Consider the following 16,672-nt stretch of genomic DNA (forward strand, 5'->3'; position numbering starts at 1 on the left):
TGTTACCAGTAAGGCAGAGTGAGCTCCTTCCAGGGTCGGCCAGTGGGCGTGGGGGTAAAAGAGACGATTCCTAAGGATGGGGCTGAGGACCGAGGGGCCGGAGAATTGGGTGAGGTTTCCAAAGGTGCGCTGCACACAAGGGCCAGTCAGTATTCAAAACGGATGGAGCCCAGGGGCCAGAGCGATAGTACAGTGGGTAGAGCATTTGCCGGGCATGTGACCAACCCGGGTTTGGTCCCAGCTAGCATCCAGCATGAAAATACAGTCAAGGAGTGGTAGTGGTAGTGCAGCAGGTAGAGCCCGTGCCTTGCACATGGCTGACCACGGTTCAATCCCGGGCATCCCATGGGTCCTCCAAGTCCTCCAGGAGTGCTCCCGGAGCACCACTGTGTGTGGCACAAAGTTTTGCGTTTGTTTTTGTTTTGGGTCCACACCCAGTGATGCTCAGTGCGCGCTCGCTCAGTCGGGGCTTACTCCTGGCTCTGCACTCAGGAATCACTCCTGGCAGGCTTGGGGGATGCCGGGGATGAACAGGGTGGGCCGTGTGCGAGGCAAGTGCCTTAGCCACTGTTTTGTTATTCTAGCTCCAATGTGGTGGCACTTTTTTTTTTTTTTTTTGCTTGTTGGGTCACACCCGGCGGTGCACAGGGGTTCCTCCTGGCTCTGCACTCAAGAATCACTCCTGGCGGTGCTCGGGGGATCATATGGGATGCTGGGAATCGAACCTGGGTCGGCTGCGTGCAAGGCAAAAACGCCCTACCCGCTATGTGCTATCGCTCCAGCCCCACAATTTTTTTTTTAATAAAACAAAATGCAGATTATTCACCTAGCCTACCAAGCTCCATGGCTTAGCCTCTGCTTCCCGAGCAAACTCAGAATACTTGGATTCGCCTGCAGATAATCTGGCAAAACATCGTCTAGCACAAAGGTTGTTTCACAGTTAAGAGCTAAATACCTCATGTAATTCATTGAGTACTGTATTAGGGCAAGGCGGAGTGCCCTGATTCAGAATTTGTGGGATTTGTGACTAATGACTGCATCTTGCTTTCACACCGTTGTAAAGTCAAGAGACTGGGAAGGAAAGCCATGATGAGTCAGGGACACCTGTTCTCACCCCTGCCCCAGTGGCGTGAAGGCAGACGGAGACCCCTGAAAATAAACAGTGTGGCTGTAGCCCCCACAGGACGATTCCCCAAACAGAGGTGCTGGGCGATATTCCGTCCACGGGCTGTGTTTGTGGATCTCTGATCTGCAGGGCTAGTACTCAAAAACGGTTGTCTGCAGAGTGCATCCCCGTCCTCAGCCCTGCCGCTGAGCAGAATCCCCAGGGGCCTCGCGTGTACCCCAAAGTCTGAGCAGCACTTTGTGAGAGGGCTTTGTTAGAGGGGTCCTGAAATGGCGATGAGGACGAGTCCAGTGAAGCGTCTGCCCACATCTTGAGCCAAGGGGCTCGCGGGCAGGACCAGCGTCTGCAGCCGAGGCTGTGGTCAGATGCTGGGCTTCAGACCGAGGCCCAGGGAAGGCAGCCTGCAGAGCAGCGGCCCTGCGGAGGGAGCCTCCTGCTCTGTGGCCGGGAGCCTGGGCACAGCCCCCCACCCAGGCTTTTCCTCCGAGATGGACTGCCCTCCTCCGGGGCCCCTTTTGGAGCAAGGCTCTCCGAATGCTCCGTCTGTCCAGGTGGGAGGAGTTTACTCTTACGACTGCAGCTTCGGCCACGTGCCCAACGTGGAGTTGATGAAGTTCATCGCGATGGCGACGTTCGGCTCCTACCTGTCCACGTGTCCCGAGCCAGAGCCAGGCAACCCCGGTCTGACCGTCTACCACCGGGCGTTCCTCCTCTACTCCTTCCTGCGCAGTGGGGAAGCCCTGAACCCGGAGTATTACTGCGGTGAGAGGCTGGCGGGGGCCGTGGAGGGGGGGCCCACCGACCACGCAGGACTCCCGTCTGGGTCTGGGACCCCCGGGGACAGACGCCGAGGCACCGTCCTCGCCCAGGATCTCCCTGCAGCCCTGCCTCTGCCTCTCTGCCAGCTCGCGGACAACCTTCTCCTCTCCTGTCCTCACACGCTAGGCTCCCAGCACCGCCTGTTTAATGAGCACCTGGTCTCCGCCAGCAGCAACCCCGCCTTGGCCCTGCGCCGGAAGAAGCACACGGAGAAGGAGGTGCCGGCTGACTTGGTCAGCACCGTGTCCGTGCGGCTCCGAGAGGGCTACAGCGTCCGAGAGGTCACCCTGGCCAAAGGTGAGGGTCGCCGAGCCCCACCGTGCCCCGAGGGTTCTCTGCACCCCGCTGGATCTCCGCCAACACCCACAGCTTGTGCGCGGGTCACAGTGACAGGCTCTGCTGGTCGTTGGAGACAGGCAGGGTCTGAGCTGCCCTCGGAGCTCGGTTCCCTCAGCACATCCCATCCCGATTCCTTGTCCTCGCCCGGGGGCAGCGAGGGCGAGGGGGTCTCCCGAGCTCGGCTGTTTGCCCGTTGTGCCCCCAAACTTCCCTTGGTGGCTTGCCACACTCGGGGCCCACCCGGCCCAGCGTCCTCCGCCCTCTCTCGCCGCAGGCGGGGCCCAGCTGGAGGTGAAGCTGGTGCTGCTGTGGAAGCACAACATGCGCATCGAGTACGTGGCCACGGCGCCCTGGCCCCTGGAGCCCGAGGGCCCGCGGGGGACGCGGGTGGAAGTGACCATGGAAGGCGGCTACGACATCCTGCACGACGTGTCCTGTGCACTCCGGCAACCCATCCGCTCGCTCTACCGCACGCACGTGATCCGGAGGTTCTGGAACACGCTGCAGAGGTGAGGGAGGGGGGGGGGGCCGGCGTGAGCTGCCGGGAGCCCCCCCCACAGAGCCTGTGGCTCAGGGCGGTCTCGTCCCCAGCATCAACCAGACAGACCAGATGCTGGCTCACCTGCAGTCCTTCTCCTCCGTCCCGGAGCACTTCACGCTTCCCGACAGCACCAAGAGCGGAGTGCCCCTCTTCTACATCCCTCCTGGCTCCACCGCCCCAGTGAGTGCCCCAGGCCTGCCTGCCCGCCCGCCTGGCCTTGGGTTCAGCCCCCTTCCCTTCCCACTTCGCTCTCAAGTCATGCCCCATGCATCAGCCCTGGGGGCGGGGGGGCAGTTCTCCCTCCTCGGAGCTCCGTGGAGGCTCTGTTGCCCTCCTCAGCAGACGAGGCTGTGCTCAGTCCGACCCGCAGGCCTCTGGGTGGTGTCTCAGCGGGCACAAGCCCGCTCACCCCTCTCCACCTGGCATGCGCCGGCCCAGTTCCTGATCCCATCCCCGGCCCCTGCCAGCCACCGTGAACGGGCCCTTCCTGAAGAGAGCACTTTCTCCACGATTCCTTCACACTCGACCCACAGCCTCCAGCCTAGCTTGAAGGGTGGGAGGCTCGTGCCGCAGGGGTGGTGTCATTCCTGGCGGTTCTCAGGGGCGGAACCCCAGCCCCAGCCTGCAGCACTTTCTGCGGCCCCTGTGCTCGGCTTTTGAGGGGTCCCCCGGAACCCCAGGCCCCTGCCTCCTAACCGAAACTCTCCAAGTGGAAGCAGCATTTGCCTCTGTTCTAGGCTGGGCCGCAGCTTCCTTTACCACCCCCCCCCTCCCCAAGACTCCGCCATCTCTGGGGCCTGGGAGACAGGACGAGGCGTAAGGCACGGGCCTCCCCAGCGGCCAACCTGGGTTTGGGCTCCGGCACCAAATAGGGTCCCCCCGCCTGATCCCCGAGCACAGAGCCAGGAGCAAGCCCTTAGCACTGATGGGTGTGGCCCCAAACTCAGAAAAGCATAAAAAAAAAAAGAAAAAAAACCAAAAAACTCCACGACCGCCCTGCTGCTGGTTGGAGGCGACCCTGTGGCCTACCGCCCCCCCCGGCGCGTCTGTCCTGCCCAGGTGCTGTCCCTGCAGCAGAGTGCCTCAGACTCGTCCCACGCCCAGTTTGCCGCCTACTGGAAGCCGGTGCTGTCCATGGACGCCAACTCCTGGCAGCGCTGGCTACACATGCACCGCCTGGTGCTCATCCTGGAGCACGACACGTGCGTCGCCTCCGAGCGGGGGTGGGGGGGCGGGGGTGGGGGGAGGGGCGGGCGGTGTGACGGCAGCCCGCGCCCCTCCCCAGGCCCATCCCCAAGCACCTGCACACGCCGGGCAGCAACGGGCGCTACAGCACCGTGCAGTGCCGCATCTCGCACTCGTCCCTCACCTCCCTGCTGCGGGACTGGAGCAGCTTCGTGCTGGTCGAGGGCTACTCCTACGTGAAGCTGCTCTCCAGGTGTGCGGCGGGACCCCCCGCCCCCGCCCCCAGCCCACCCCCAGCCGCGGCGGCTCACCGGCGGCTCCCGTTCCTCCCCAGCGCCCCCCGACCAGCCCCCCTTCTCCTTCTACATGGTCCGCATCATCTCCAAGGCACCCTGCATGGTCCTGCGCCTGGGCTTCCCCATCGGCACGCCGGCCCAGGCCCGGCACAAGGTAGGCCCCGGCGGGGAGGCGGTGGCGGGAGACGGGGGGAGGGACGCCGGCCCCGAGCTCTGTGGGTCCCCGGATGGAGCAGTGACCCCCCCACTCCCCCCAGATCGTGTCGGAACTGCGGGAAGAGATCCTGCGGCTCCGCTTCCCGCACCGGGTGCAGAGCAAGGAGCCCACCCCCAAGGTGAAGCGGAAGGGGCTGGGGGGCGCGGCGGGGGGGCAGCTCTCCCTCCAAGTCCCCCACCGTGCTGGGGCCCCAGCAGGCCCTGTCTGACCGGCCCTGCCTGGTGGTCCTGCACAAACCGCTGGACAAGCTGCTCATCAGGTGGGTGTGGGGCGTGGCCAGGGGCCCGGCTGGGGCCGGGGCCGGGGCCGGGGCCAGGGCAGGTCACCTGGGAGCTGCCTCCTTCCCCCAGGTACGAGAAGCTGCCCCTGGACTACCGGGCCCCCTTCCTGCTGACCCTGGAGCCCCCGGGCCCGCTGCCCCTGGTGTCGGGCCGCTCCGCCTCCTCCAGCCTCGCGTCCCTGTCCCGCTACCTGTACCACCAGCGCTGGCTCTGGAGCGTCCCCTCGGGGCTGGCCCCCGCGCTGCCCCTCAGCGCCATCGCCCAGCTGCTGTCTGTCCTCACTGAGTACGTGCCGGAACCACGCCGGCCACCGTCCCTCTGCCCCGTCCCGCGCCCTGCCTGTCCCCGGCCCCCACTCGCCTGATAAGAGTGAAGGGACCGTGGTGGTGGAGGCCGCGTTTGGGGTGGGGGTGGACACACGGGGGGCAGGGCACTCCTCCGAGAGTCTCCCGGTCTCATCCCCGCCCTTGCCCCGCTCTCTGGCTCAGGGTCCGGCTGTCTGAGGGGTTCCACTTCGCCTGCAGTGGGGAAGGGATCATCAACATGGTCCTGGAGCTCCCCATCCAGGTGGGTGGCAGCCCCCCGCCGGGCCTTGTCATCGTCCCTGGGATGCTCACCCCTGAGCTGGGCGGGGGCGGGGGGGGAGGGGACTGCGGGAAACTCCACTTTACAGGGGTCCCACGGAGCCGACGCTCTGAGGGCCAGCGGGTCCTGGCCCGCTCCACCTGGCTGGCCTCCCCCACAGAACGAGCCCCCGGGCCAGGCTGCCGCGGACGAGAGGCACACGTGTGTGGTCCAGTACATCCTCTTCCCGCCGCACTCCACCTCCACCAAGGACAGGTGAGGCCCAGCCCGCCCGCGCGCTGCGGCTCAGCCCCTATGGCCACACTCAGCCCCGTCTTCCTCCAGCTTCTCCACAGATGACGACAACGACGTGGAGGTGGAGGCCCTGGAGGGGGACTCGGAGCTCAACCTGGTGACCGAGGTGTGGGTGGAGCCGCAGTACGGGCACGTGGGGCCCGGCCCCGAGAGCTGGCGGCACCTCCGGGACCTGACGTACTCTGAGATCCCGCAAGCCGTGAGTGGCCCCCACCCTTCCCCTCGGTGGACCCCCGCCTGGGGCTGTCTGGCGGGGGCTGGGGGGTGGGGGGGCATGGCCCGTGACCTCTGCTCCTCCCCCTCCAGCTGCACCCTCGGGACGCGGCCTGCATAGGCTCCCTGCTGAGCTTCGAGTACCTGGTCCAGCTGTGCCAGAGCAAGGAGTGGAGTCCCCTCCCCCCCGAGCTGAGGGTCGCGGACGGTCAGTGGGCACGGAGCCCCCGGCAGAGCGGGGCAGTGGGTGGGGAGGGGACAGCTGCGAGCACGGACGCCCAGGCTCCATCACAGGCGTGCCCCCCCATCCCCCAGGGTCAGAGCGCCGGGGTGACGCCTGTGTCCATGAGATCCCTTTCCACTTTGACCTCCTGGGGCTGTTGCCCCAGTGCCAGCAGCTCCAGATGTCCTTCCTGCTGCTTTCCAGAGGTGGGTGAGCTCCGGGCCCGCCCTGGGGACCGGCCAGCCTGGGCGTGAGGCCCCCCGAGGAGCACTGGGGCGGGGACGGGGCAGAGGGGCCGCAGGGCGGGCTGGCTGGCATGGGGTCGGGGCGGTCCCGGGGGTGGGGCCAGCAGGAGGCCCTTGGTGCTGAGCCGAGTGTGTGTCGGGCAGAGCCGGAGGGCGTCCCCCTCGCGGAGGGGCCCTGTCCCGCCAACGACATGGTGCTGTGCCTGCTGCACAGCTGCCTGGGGCAGGAGCTGAGTGACCGGGAGATCCCGCTGGCCCCTGCGGACCAGGCCACCTTCCTGAGCGAGGTGCAGCGGCGGAGCCGCCCCGGCCCCGGTGAGCCCCACGCTCCCGCCCCGCCTCCCCCCTCCCCGCCTCTCTGCCCTGCCCCCCTCCATCACCTCTCCCTCCTCGTAGGCCCAGAGGACCCGCCCGCGGGGGGGCCATGGCATCCTGATGGGCCAAGCGGTCAGCAGCAGCCCGGCCACTGGAGACTCGGCACTTCCGGCCTGGGTCAGCCCCGTCCCCTCTCCACTCCGTCCCCTTCCTGCCTCCCGGTGTGGGGTCATCACCCCCGAGTGTTTTACCCACTGCCCTGGCCCTGATTGCCTCTGTCCGTGACGGGGAGTCCACCCCTCTTCCACCCCCCCCCCCCACCGTGCCCACTGTTGGACACTGCAGGGATTGGCCTCAGCGGGGAGGAGGGCCGGGAGTGGGGGGTCCCCTCTGGAGAGCTGACTTGGTTTCTCTCTTCCAGAGCGGCGGCCCTCCCGACGCGCTCAGGCCTCTCCTCTCTGCCCAGCCCCCTCAGTGGCGCTGCTACGCGAGGCTGGTCAGCCCCCAGCACGTGTTTCTGACTTTCCTGCCAGCCACCTTCTCAGGTACCCGCGCACCCCCTGCCCCCCGCCCACCTCCCCCACCCCCCGCCAGCCTCACGGGCGCCCTCAGCACCCGCCCCGGGCCCTGATGCCGGCCTCTGCCTCCCTCTCCAGACGTCCAGCATCTGGCAGCGCGTGGCCTGGAGGGACCCTCTCAGGAGGACCCGAAGCCCAAGTTTGGGGATTGGAGTGGGGCCCCCAGGGCCCAGGTGCCCCTTGTCAGCGTCACCCCGGCTGGCGGCGCGGCTGCCGACCTCACAGAGAACACAGGAGTGGGGGGTCGTTGGAGGCCTGGAGGGGGGCCGCATGAGCTCTCTTCCTGCGGACGGCGCCCCGGGCCCAGAGGGGCCGAGCTCCCCTCTGTGCCAGGACCCCCAGGCAGGCGCCGGCCGGCCGGCTCCGCAGAGCGAGGGCGCAGACGGGCCCCGCACACGGTGTCCCGTCTACATCTACAGCTGCGCCCTGGAGGCGCTGAGGGAGCAGATGGTCGGCCTGCAGCCCCCTCAGGTGCCCCGGGACCTCATCTTCCGGTGGGTCTAAGGCTGGGGAGCTCCAGGCGGGGGTGGAGGGGTGGGGGGGGGGCGGGGCGTGTGCAGGAACTCCAATGCTTAGCTGGGGGCTTTCTGGCCTGCTGCAGCCCGGTGGGGAGGGTCCCGTGCAGGTGCCAGGGGCATGTGGCAGGTGCGGGGGGAGCCCCAGGGCTCCGCAGGGAGGCGGCCGAGCTCTCTCCTCCGTCCCTAGGACTCAGTTCCTGGAGCAGCCCTCCCCGCCCTCGGCCTGGATGGAGCCCAGGTGCAAGGAGGCGGCCAACCACTGTGCCCTGCTGCAGGAGCACGCACAGCGCTGCTACGTCCGCGGTAGGCAGGCCGCACCCGCCAGAGGCGCCAAGAGACCCGGGCTGGGCGGTGGGGACCCCAGGGGCCGCTCCGGAGCTTGAGCCCCGGGGCCCCCACCCCTGCAGGGCTGTTCCGGAGCTTACAGCAAGCACAGAGCGTGGCGACCCAGGACCTGCAGCTGGCGGTGGACGCCTGTGAGGAGCTCCTCCAGGAGGTGGACATAACCCCTTTCCTGCTGGCCCTGTGCGGCCACGCCCGGGCCCTCCCCCAGGCGCCCCCGAGCCCGGGGCTTTTTAGCAGCAGCCTTGAGGAGGGCCCCGAGCCTCGGGAGCGAACCATCCTGGCCTCGGAGTCCAGGTGAGGCATGGTGTTCTCTCTTTTTTTCTTTTTTTTTTGGCTTTTTGGGTCACAAGTGGCGATGCTCAGGGGTCACTCCTGGCTCTGCACTCAGGAATTACTCCTGGCGGTGCTCGGGGGACCATATGGGATGCTGGGGCTCGAACCCAGGTCTCGGCCGCATGCAAGGCGAACACCCTACCCGTGGTGCTGTCGCTCTAGCCCTGAGGCGTGTTCTTGAGTGACGGGGATGGTGGCACCCACAGTCTGTCGACAAGAACCTCCCAAAGGTGGGGGGTGGCCACGCTCGGTAGCCCCAGGACGCTGCCGTGCCCTGCCGGCTGCCTCTTCCCCCTCCCGCACTCTCCCCATCTCTTCTCCGAATTGGGGTTCAGGGAGGCGTCTGTGAACGGAGAAGCCCACCCTGCAGGACACACAGTCACAGCCTGGCGGGTGCTTACGGCAGAACCTGGGCTGGGCGCAGGGCCGCGTCCTTGCTCTCCTGGGAGGGAGGGAGGGAGGGACCCCGGCCCATCTCTGGCGTCGGCCTTTTGTTCCCACCTCCACCTGGGCTCTCGATTCTCAGGGACCAGGGTCTGGGAACCCCCCACCCACAGATCCCAGACTGAAGGCTAAGTCACCCTCACGCCTTCCTGTCCTTCAGAAGCGTCCAGCCGCCAGGGGACTCAGGGCTGGGATGTGACTTAGAGGGTCTGGTCCCCTCCCCCCTCCCCCACACACACACCCTCTGAGCTCTGACCAGTGCAGGCTCCCCACACTTTGGGGATCCCATGCGCAGCCCCCTTCCCCAAGACCCCGGCAGACTGGGGTGCTGCTTCCCGCTGGGAAACGAGCTCCTCGGGGACACCCCCCCGCCCCCGGCACGTGCTCATTCCGCACCTTCTCCCCGACCTGCAGTATCGAGACGGAGGACCTGAGTGAGCCCGAGTTCCAGAGTGCGCGCGTCGCCGGCCCCCTGGACCCAGGCCTGGAGATCTCCCTGGCGGACGTGTGCCAGCTCAGGGGGGAGGCCCACGAGGCCCTGCACTGCCTCATCCAGGTGGGCTGCGTGGCTGTTCCGGGCTGTTGGGGGTGGGATGCTGAGGGCCGGCTGACACCGCGGCCTCCTCCTACCCCACCAGGAGAAGTTCCTGGAGATCAGTGGTCTGCACTTCCGCACGGTGCCCTCCAACCCGCACTACTTCTTCTACTGCCCCCCAAGCAGCAGGCGGGAGGTGAGGCCTCTGCTTCCTTCCAGCCCCGCCCCTCCCCCGCCCCCTACACCTGGCGGTGGCCCGCCCCCTGCACCTTGCCTTGGCCCAGCTGTTTCTCCTCCTGCCCAGGACGAGGGTCCCCGGGACGCGGTAGACAGAAAAGTCAGTGACCTGGAGTTCTCCGAGGCTGAGCTCCTGGGCGAAGAAGGTGTGTGGGCAGGCGGGTAGGGGTGGGGAGAGCCCCCCAACCACACCGCCCCCACTACCGTGACCATGCGGGCTGCCTCTCTAGGAGACACGTCAGCGGGCTGTGCGGTCACGGAGAGTGACCCCGAGCTGGAAGTGGAGTACCGGGAGAGCCGGGAGGCCGAGCTGGGGCCCGTGGGACTGGACTCTGCCTCGCTCTCGGACGCAGACACCGTGAACCCGGATGAGGACTCCTTCAGCATCCTGGGGGGCGACTCGCCCACGGGCCCCGAGAGCCTCGTGCATGACTTGCCACCTCTCTTCCTGCACCTCACCTGCTCCGTGCGACTGCGTGGGCAGCACAGCTCTGTCCCCGTGTGCACCCTGCCCACCTGCCTGGGTGTGTGCAGGGCATGAGGCGGCCTGTGTGTGTGTGTGTGTGTGTGTGTGTGTGTGTGTGTGTGTGTGCGCGCACGCGCACGTGTGTGTATGTGGGTTGGGGGGGGGCAGTGCAGCTCGGTTCTCGGTCCCCGTGTGCAGCCTGCCCACCTGGTGGGTGCGTGCAGGGGCAGGGGGCGGCCCGCCCGCCGGCCTGGGGAGGCGGGAGAGCAGTCTCGGGTCTCCCTCTGCAGCACTGAGCCTTCGAGAATCTCTGCGACCCCACGCTTTCCCCCCTTCCCAGGCCAGGTGCTGGCCAGTCTGGAGGGCCCCCCCATCGGAGGCCGCGTGCTCCTGAGGGACCTGAGTGTCACCCTGGATGTCTTCGTGCTGACCTTGCCCCTGGAAGTGGAGCTGCCCCCGACTGCAGACCCTCAGCACCACCGGTATGGGGCCTTATGGCCGCGAAGGACTTTAGGGGAACTGGGGCTTAAGTGCGTTCCGAGAGAGGAGTGCGAGGGGCAGGGGGGCGGGAGGGGGGTGTTGGGTAGCAGCTGACCTCCACCCTGTGCTCCCGCTGTTCAGGTCGGCCTCCGAGAGCAGCACTTCCTTCCCACGCTCTCCGGGGCAGCCATCGTCCCTGAGGTCCGATGATGGTCTGGGGCCCCCCCTGCCAGCCCCAGATGATGACAGGTACTTCCTTGTGACCCCCCCCCCTCAGAGTTCCGCGCCCCCCTCAGCACTGGCTTCAGGAAACAAATATCTGTTTTTGTTTTAATTTTTTTTTTCTTTTTGGGTCACACCCAGTGATGCTCAGGGGTTCCTCCTGGCTCTGCACTCAGAAATTACTCCCGGTGGTGCTCGGGGGACCATATGGGATGCTGGGGATCGAACCTGGGTTCGTTGCATGCAAGGCAAATGCCTTGCCCGCTGTGCTATCGCTCCAGTCCCAGTAAACGAATATCTGAACGTTCCTTCCAACCAGGCACCCGGGACTGTCCAGCTTGGCCGCCCCCCACAGACTGGCTGTTGAGACCACCATGAGTGAGGTGAGGGCCCACCTTCCCCTGACATGCGTGACGGCCCTCTGCGGTGCCAGTGCTCAGGGAGACGAGGCTTTCCTGACTCAGGACCACGTCGGGCCTCCCGAGCCTGTGTGACGGCATCTCTTCTGCTAGTTTTTAGTCAGGCCGGAGACAGGACAGCGGGGAGGGCGCTTGCTTTGCAAGCAGCTGAGCTGGGTTCGATCCCCGGCGCTGTCTCTGGTCCCCCGGCTCCTGCCAGAAGTGATCCCTGAGTGCAGAACCAGGAGTCGGTCCCCTTACACTGCTTGCTCTGAGCCCGTCCCTCCCGCCCCGGCTCAATAAATATATAAATAAATAGATAAATAGAAGCGAACTGATGCCACTCAGTCGGGGCTCTGTGAACTGGCCGCCACTTCCCGGCTCGCTCTCTCTCTCTGCAGATCCGCTGGCTGCTGGAGGACGAGATGGTGGGGGCGCTCCGAAGAGGGGGCCTCCCGCAGAGCCCCGCCCTGCATCGCGCGGCCGCCCACATCCACGGCTCTCCCGGGCGCTCCACCTGCCTTCGCCAGACCTTGCCTCTGAGCTTCGTGTTTGGGCCAGAGCGCTCCCTCGCGCAGTTCAAGGAGGTCTGCTGCCCTCGGAACACTCCCGACACTGTGACGCGACTGTCCCTGGGCGGCGGGCACAGGGGGAGGCCCCTCCAGCGTGGGGCTTGGAGTTACCCTCCCGTTCGTCTCCTCGCCCATCCCAGGCAGTCCCCCCCCCCCCCCCCGGAGCAGGGAGACCCAGCCCCCAGCCTTGCCAGCGAGCCTGTTGCACCCCCATCTGGCCACTGTGCCTCTTGGTGCCTCGGCCTTGGGCATGCAGGGAACGCAAGAGTCCGGGCAGAAGTGGGCACTAACTCCGACTTCGGCTCCCGCCCCCTAGGAGTTCCGCCGACTCCACCTCCCCGGCCACGTTCTTCTCGAGGACCCCGACAGTGGCTTCTACTTTGTGGCGGCAGGACAGCCACCAGACAGGGCTCCAGGGGTGCCCCCCTCAGCAGCCTGGGCGTGGCACAGCCAGGAGGCCGAAGGCCTTGAAGGGGAGGTCGGTCTCCCCTGGGCTGTTGTGGGGATGGAGGGTGTCCTGGCGGGGGCTGGGGAGGGGGGTTCTTGTCTGTCCTCGGTTCCTCAGCCTGGCTTTCTTCCCCACAGGCCCTGGCATCCAGTCCCCCAGCCCCCGGCTCTCCAGAGGATTCTGAGGGGCCCCCTCTCAGCAGTCCACCCAGTCTGCCACAGGGAGGTGAGAGACGACTGGGCCGCGGAGTCTGGGGTCAGCCCAGGTCTCGGCAGAGGGCCGTCCCGGGCAGGACTGAGAACGCTCAAGCGTCTTCCTTCTCTTCCCAGGGGGCCATCCGGGGCCTCGCCGGGGACTGAGCCTTATGTCCAGTCAGGGCAGTGTGGACTCAGACCACCTGGGTAAGTGGGGGCACGGGGACGAAGGACTCTCAGCTGGTGGGAAGTGCAGAAAGGTTTGGGGAGGGCGCCTCGGACCCCGTGCCCACCGGGCCTCATCCGATGCACCAGGCCCGGCTCAGAGCGGGCTTCAGCTCGGGCGCATTTGACGCAGGATATGACGGTGGCAGCAGCGGCTCGGACAGCGAGGGTCCCAGCGAGACCCTGGGCGGGAAGGCCCCCTTCTCGCTGCGGACCCCTCCCGGACTGGTGCCCCCGCAGCCTGTGCTCGCCGGCCTCCCCGGCCCCTGCCTGCCTGACTTCTGGCTCATCGCGCGGGTGCTGCAGGACCGCGTGGAAGTCTACGCACATGCACGGTAGGAGGAGCCGGAAGCCGCTCTCCCTGTCCTGGGCAGCCCCCTCAGGAGGGTTAGGGCAGGCCCTGGTTTGGCACTGACCGGGTGTGGCTGGGGGCGCCCGGCCACTTCCTGCCATGTGTAGCAAAAGGCTTGTCCCTCGGCTTCCCAAAGAGGGTTTGGGCTCCTACCCGAGGCACCAGGCCTGGCCGGCTCAGGGCTTCCGAAAAAAAGAGATCGTGGGTGGCATTTAACACGTGCTTCCTGTGTGGCAGTCACTGTACTGAGTGGCTTTGCGCGTCCGATCTGTAACAGCCCCACCAAGTATTGTCCTTCTGTTTGTCCGGGGGCCACGCCCGACAGTGCTCGGGACTTACTCTTAGATCCGCGCTCCGGGATCACGCCTGGCAGGACTTGAGGGACCAGGAGGGACGCCAGGGATAGAAGCCAGGCTGGCCACATGCAAGGCATTGCCTTCCCCACCGGACTGGCTCTCGGGGCCCCCGCCGCTGCCCTGGCGTGGGAGAAGAAAGCCAAGCACGGCGGCAGTGCCTGGGCACCTGGTTCGCCGCCGCTGTGGCCGCAGAGTGGGGTGGGCGCGGGCCGAGAGAGGGGAGGGGCGGCTCTGAGAGGGAGAGGGGGCCGACGGGAAGCCGGAGCCAGGGCCCAGAGCGGGGAGCTCCGGTTCCCCTCCCTTTCCTCTTCTACTATCCTTGGCTCAGTCCTCCTTGGCTTTTGTGGGTCCCCTCGGCCTCTCTCCCCTGGCCCGACAGCCCCTGCCCCCCTGTTCCTCCCTGCGATTTTGTGCACGGTTGCTCTTCCCAGGAGCCTGCACCGGGAGGGCAGCGGACCCGGCTCCGAGTGCCGCCACCTGCAGCAGCTCCTGGTGAGGCGCGTGGGGGAGATCTGCAGGGAAGTCAACCAGGTAAGGGGCAGCCGAGGGCAGGGCCGCCGGGCAGGGGCCATCCCAGGTGCAGGCGGTCCCGGTCCCGGGGGCTGTGGCCGCTGTTTCCCCAGGGTCTGAACCTGCCTCCCCGCCCCCACCCCATAATGCATGCGGGTCTCCCTCCTCCCCTCCTGGAGACTGGGAGCCGCCGTCTCCTCTCACTGCGCAGTTCCGGCCTGAGGGGAGAGGAGAGAGGCAGTGACTCTGGGACAGGGGTCGGTCGGGGAGCCAGGGAGCCCCCAAATTCTACCGAGCTCCATTGCATTTGTGGAGGGTTCTGCCGAGGAGATGCAGAGGATGACGATGGGAGCCTGATCCTCGGGACGGCGTCTCGGAAGCAGCTTCCGCTAGGCTGACACCCAGGGGTGGTGCTAGGTTCTGGCGCGGGGTCGGGGCAGTTGTTCCTGACTGGGTCCAGAGGCTGCCGACGGCCCGGTGATGGCCGAGCTGCCCCTGCAGACATCCCTGGCCGGCTCCCTGGCCTCTGCTCGCCTCTCCCCCGCCCCCCCCGCCCCCGCCAGTTCCCGGGGGACCCCTCCAGGGTGCCCTGACGCCGGCCGCCTCCCCCCGCAGCGGCTGCTGCTCCAGGACCTTCACGACAGCCACGTGTGCAACTCACTGCTGGTGGCCGAGAGCGAGGAGGACCTGTGGCGGAGCGAGAGCCTCTTCCACTCGCGCCAGCGGGCACCCCTGCCCAGCGATGGTGAGCGCCCCCTCCCCCCCCACCCCCTGCCGCCGCCCTTCAGCCAGTCCTCGCGTGAGGCGCCAGAGACGGCCGCCGTCCCGGCCTGGTCATGGGGCCGTGGGGCCCAGGGCGAGCAAGGAGGGCAGCACTGGCCAGCTCACGGATGACCGGTGCCAGGACCGCGGCCCCGACGGGGGAGTGGCGGGAGAGGCAGGGACCCCACGGGGCTCAGGGGGTGGCGTGAGGACTTTTCCGGGCAGTGAAGACCACGTGGGCACACGGGAGCGAGAGGAAGAGCCCGTAGGCGGGAGAGGCCAAGGGATGAAGAGCCTCTGCCCAGCCTGCCTTGGTTCCCAGGGCGACCATCTCTCTGCGGGGTACTAGGGTGGATGGGCCTGAGGCTTGGTGGGGGGATGGGCCTTCCAGTGGGCTCTCCCTTCTCCCCCCCCCCCCCCCCCCGCAAGCAGCCCCAGCCCCGCTGGGCGTTGGGGAAACTGTTCCCCCCAGTTCCTTCTCTCCCTCCTCCCGGCGGCCTCTCGCCGGGCTCGTGGAGGAGAGCGCAGTCATCGTTCTTCCTCAGCTCTTCCTCCCTCCCTCCTGGTTTCAAGGTAAAAAAAAAAAATGGAAAACAAACAGCTGCTTGCTTTCAACCTTCTCAGCAAGTCTGTTGGCCACGGGGGCGGGGCGGGGGCGCGTGTCTCGGCGCATTCCGGGTTGTCTCCACATCAAAACGCCGTGCCCACAATTAGGGGCTTCCCGGGACGCAGAGGCTGCCCGCGGTGCAGCCCAGCAGGCGTGGGGATAGGCATGCACGTCTATGGGGATGGGCATGCAGAATGAGGCCCAGCTGCCTGGGGTGGGCGCGGCCCACCCGCGGTGCAGCCCCGCCATATGGTTTCCTGCAGCCCTCAGCCGCCGCCGCTGGTGCTGTCCTGCGAGTGCCCCGGGCCCGCAGTGCTCCAGAGCACCCCCACGGCTCGCCTTGCTTAGAGCGGGTGCTTGCTGCCCGCGCCTGTGAGGACGCAGCTAGGAGTTGCACGGCATGAGCCGGGATAGTCCGGCCGTAGCGTCCCGAGCTCCTCCTCCTCCTCCTCTGCCCTCCTGCCCTCCTCCTCTCAGCGTCTCCCCCTCCGCCTCCCTCTGCTCCCTGTGCTCTGACCTGCCTGGCCAGGCCGTGCCTCTGCCTGGCCCCGTCCTCCTGCAGGGGGGGAGGGCAGAGGCGCCACGGGCAGGCAGACCGTGCAGGCCGGCTCCCAGGGGGGACACCTGGGCTGGCCCCTGGCCGGCCCCCGTTTCCCGATGACCGGGGTCTCCCCGCCCACAGATTATGCTGCCGACGAGAGCTGTGCGCCCCGCGGGTACCTGGCCGCCACCATGCAGTTCGTCCCTGGCCATTTCTCCTGTGACGTGGTGTGGGGGACCGTGATTCGCGTGCACTCGCGCCTCAAAATGGGGCCCAGCATGGGTGTCTCTCGGGGTACGTGACCGGCACGAGCAGGCGTGGGGAGGGGGTGTGTGCAGGAGGCGCCCTCTGACCCCCGCTGTGGCCCACAGCCATCCAGGCCCTGCGCTCGGTGCTCAACGCCTTCTCCGTGGTGAACCGGAAGAACATGTTTGTGTACCAGGAGCGAGCCACCAAGGCGGTGTACTATCTCCGGTAGGGGGCCCGGGATGGGGAGTCGGGGGTGGGGGATGGGGGGGCACCCATGCTCAGACCCCGACGCTCTCCCCAGGCTCCTGGAGACGTCCTACAGTGAGCGGCCCTGGGACGGCGACGCCCTGCCCCCGTCGCTCGCCCTGTCCCGAAGCCAGGAGCCCATCTACGCGGAGGAGGCCTCGGCACGTCTCCCCACCCGCCCCTCCCGCCCCTGGCCGCCCCCCTGCCCCACAGCCGGCCCTGACCTGCCCTCCCCGCAGGGCCCCCCTCGCTCCCCGCTGGACATGGCCGCCGGCCGCAACGCGGACACTGCGCGTCCCGTGGGCCAGGTGGACAGACACATCCAACTGCTGGTGCACGGTGTGGGTCAGGCAGGTAGGGAGCGCACGGATGGGG

The 16,672-nt window shown here is 67.3% G+C and overlaps 1 protein-coding gene across 1 annotated transcript in view; it reads left to right on the forward strand.

Annotated features, from left to right (window-relative positions):
* SZT2 (SZT2 subunit of KICSTOR complex) overlaps window positions 1–16,672 on the forward strand; it is a 69,828-nt gene that overhangs the window by 39,673 nt on the left and 13,483 nt on the right. Inside the window, 41 exon segments of the mRNA XM_056130877.1 lie at window positions 1,678–1,888; window positions 2,072–2,242; window positions 2,559–2,793; window positions 2,876–3,005; window positions 3,885–4,027; window positions 4,111–4,265; window positions 4,345–4,460; window positions 4,564–4,668; window positions 4,670–4,782; window positions 4,874–5,089; window positions 5,293–5,371; window positions 5,550–5,644; window positions 5,714–5,882; window positions 5,990–6,104; window positions 6,212–6,325; window positions 6,509–6,679; window positions 6,761–6,780; window positions 6,782–6,856; window positions 7,101–7,224; window positions 7,336–7,493; window positions 7,567–7,751; window positions 7,963–8,078; window positions 8,183–8,414; window positions 9,312–9,453; window positions 9,536–9,628; window positions 9,737–9,815; window positions 9,900–10,193; window positions 10,476–10,617; window positions 10,757–10,864; window positions 11,157–11,220; window positions 11,637–11,822; window positions 12,124–12,285; window positions 12,393–12,480; window positions 12,585–12,656; window positions 12,808–13,009; window positions 13,814–13,913; window positions 14,508–14,637; window positions 15,944–16,096; window positions 16,174–16,276; window positions 16,353–16,458; window positions 16,537–16,651. Of these exon segments, the coding sequence (XP_055986852.1) occupies window positions 1,678–1,888; window positions 2,072–2,242; window positions 2,559–2,793; window positions 2,876–3,005; window positions 3,885–4,027; window positions 4,111–4,265; window positions 4,345–4,460; window positions 4,564–4,668; window positions 4,670–4,782; window positions 4,874–5,089; window positions 5,293–5,371; window positions 5,550–5,644; window positions 5,714–5,882; window positions 5,990–6,104; window positions 6,212–6,325; window positions 6,509–6,679; window positions 6,761–6,780; window positions 6,782–6,856; window positions 7,101–7,224; window positions 7,336–7,493; window positions 7,567–7,751; window positions 7,963–8,078; window positions 8,183–8,414; window positions 9,312–9,453; window positions 9,536–9,628; window positions 9,737–9,815; window positions 9,900–10,193; window positions 10,476–10,617; window positions 10,757–10,864; window positions 11,157–11,220; window positions 11,637–11,822; window positions 12,124–12,285; window positions 12,393–12,480; window positions 12,585–12,656; window positions 12,808–13,009; window positions 13,814–13,913; window positions 14,508–14,637; window positions 15,944–16,096; window positions 16,174–16,276; window positions 16,353–16,458; window positions 16,537–16,651 (5,587 nt within the window).

Source organism: Sorex fumeus, unplaced genomic scaffold (assembly GCF_029834395.1).
Source record: "Sorex fumeus unplaced genomic scaffold, SorFum_2.1 ptg000082l, whole genome shotgun sequence".
In the NCBI taxonomy this organism is placed as follows: Eukaryota; Metazoa; Chordata; class Mammalia; order Eulipotyphla; family Soricidae; genus Sorex; species Sorex fumeus.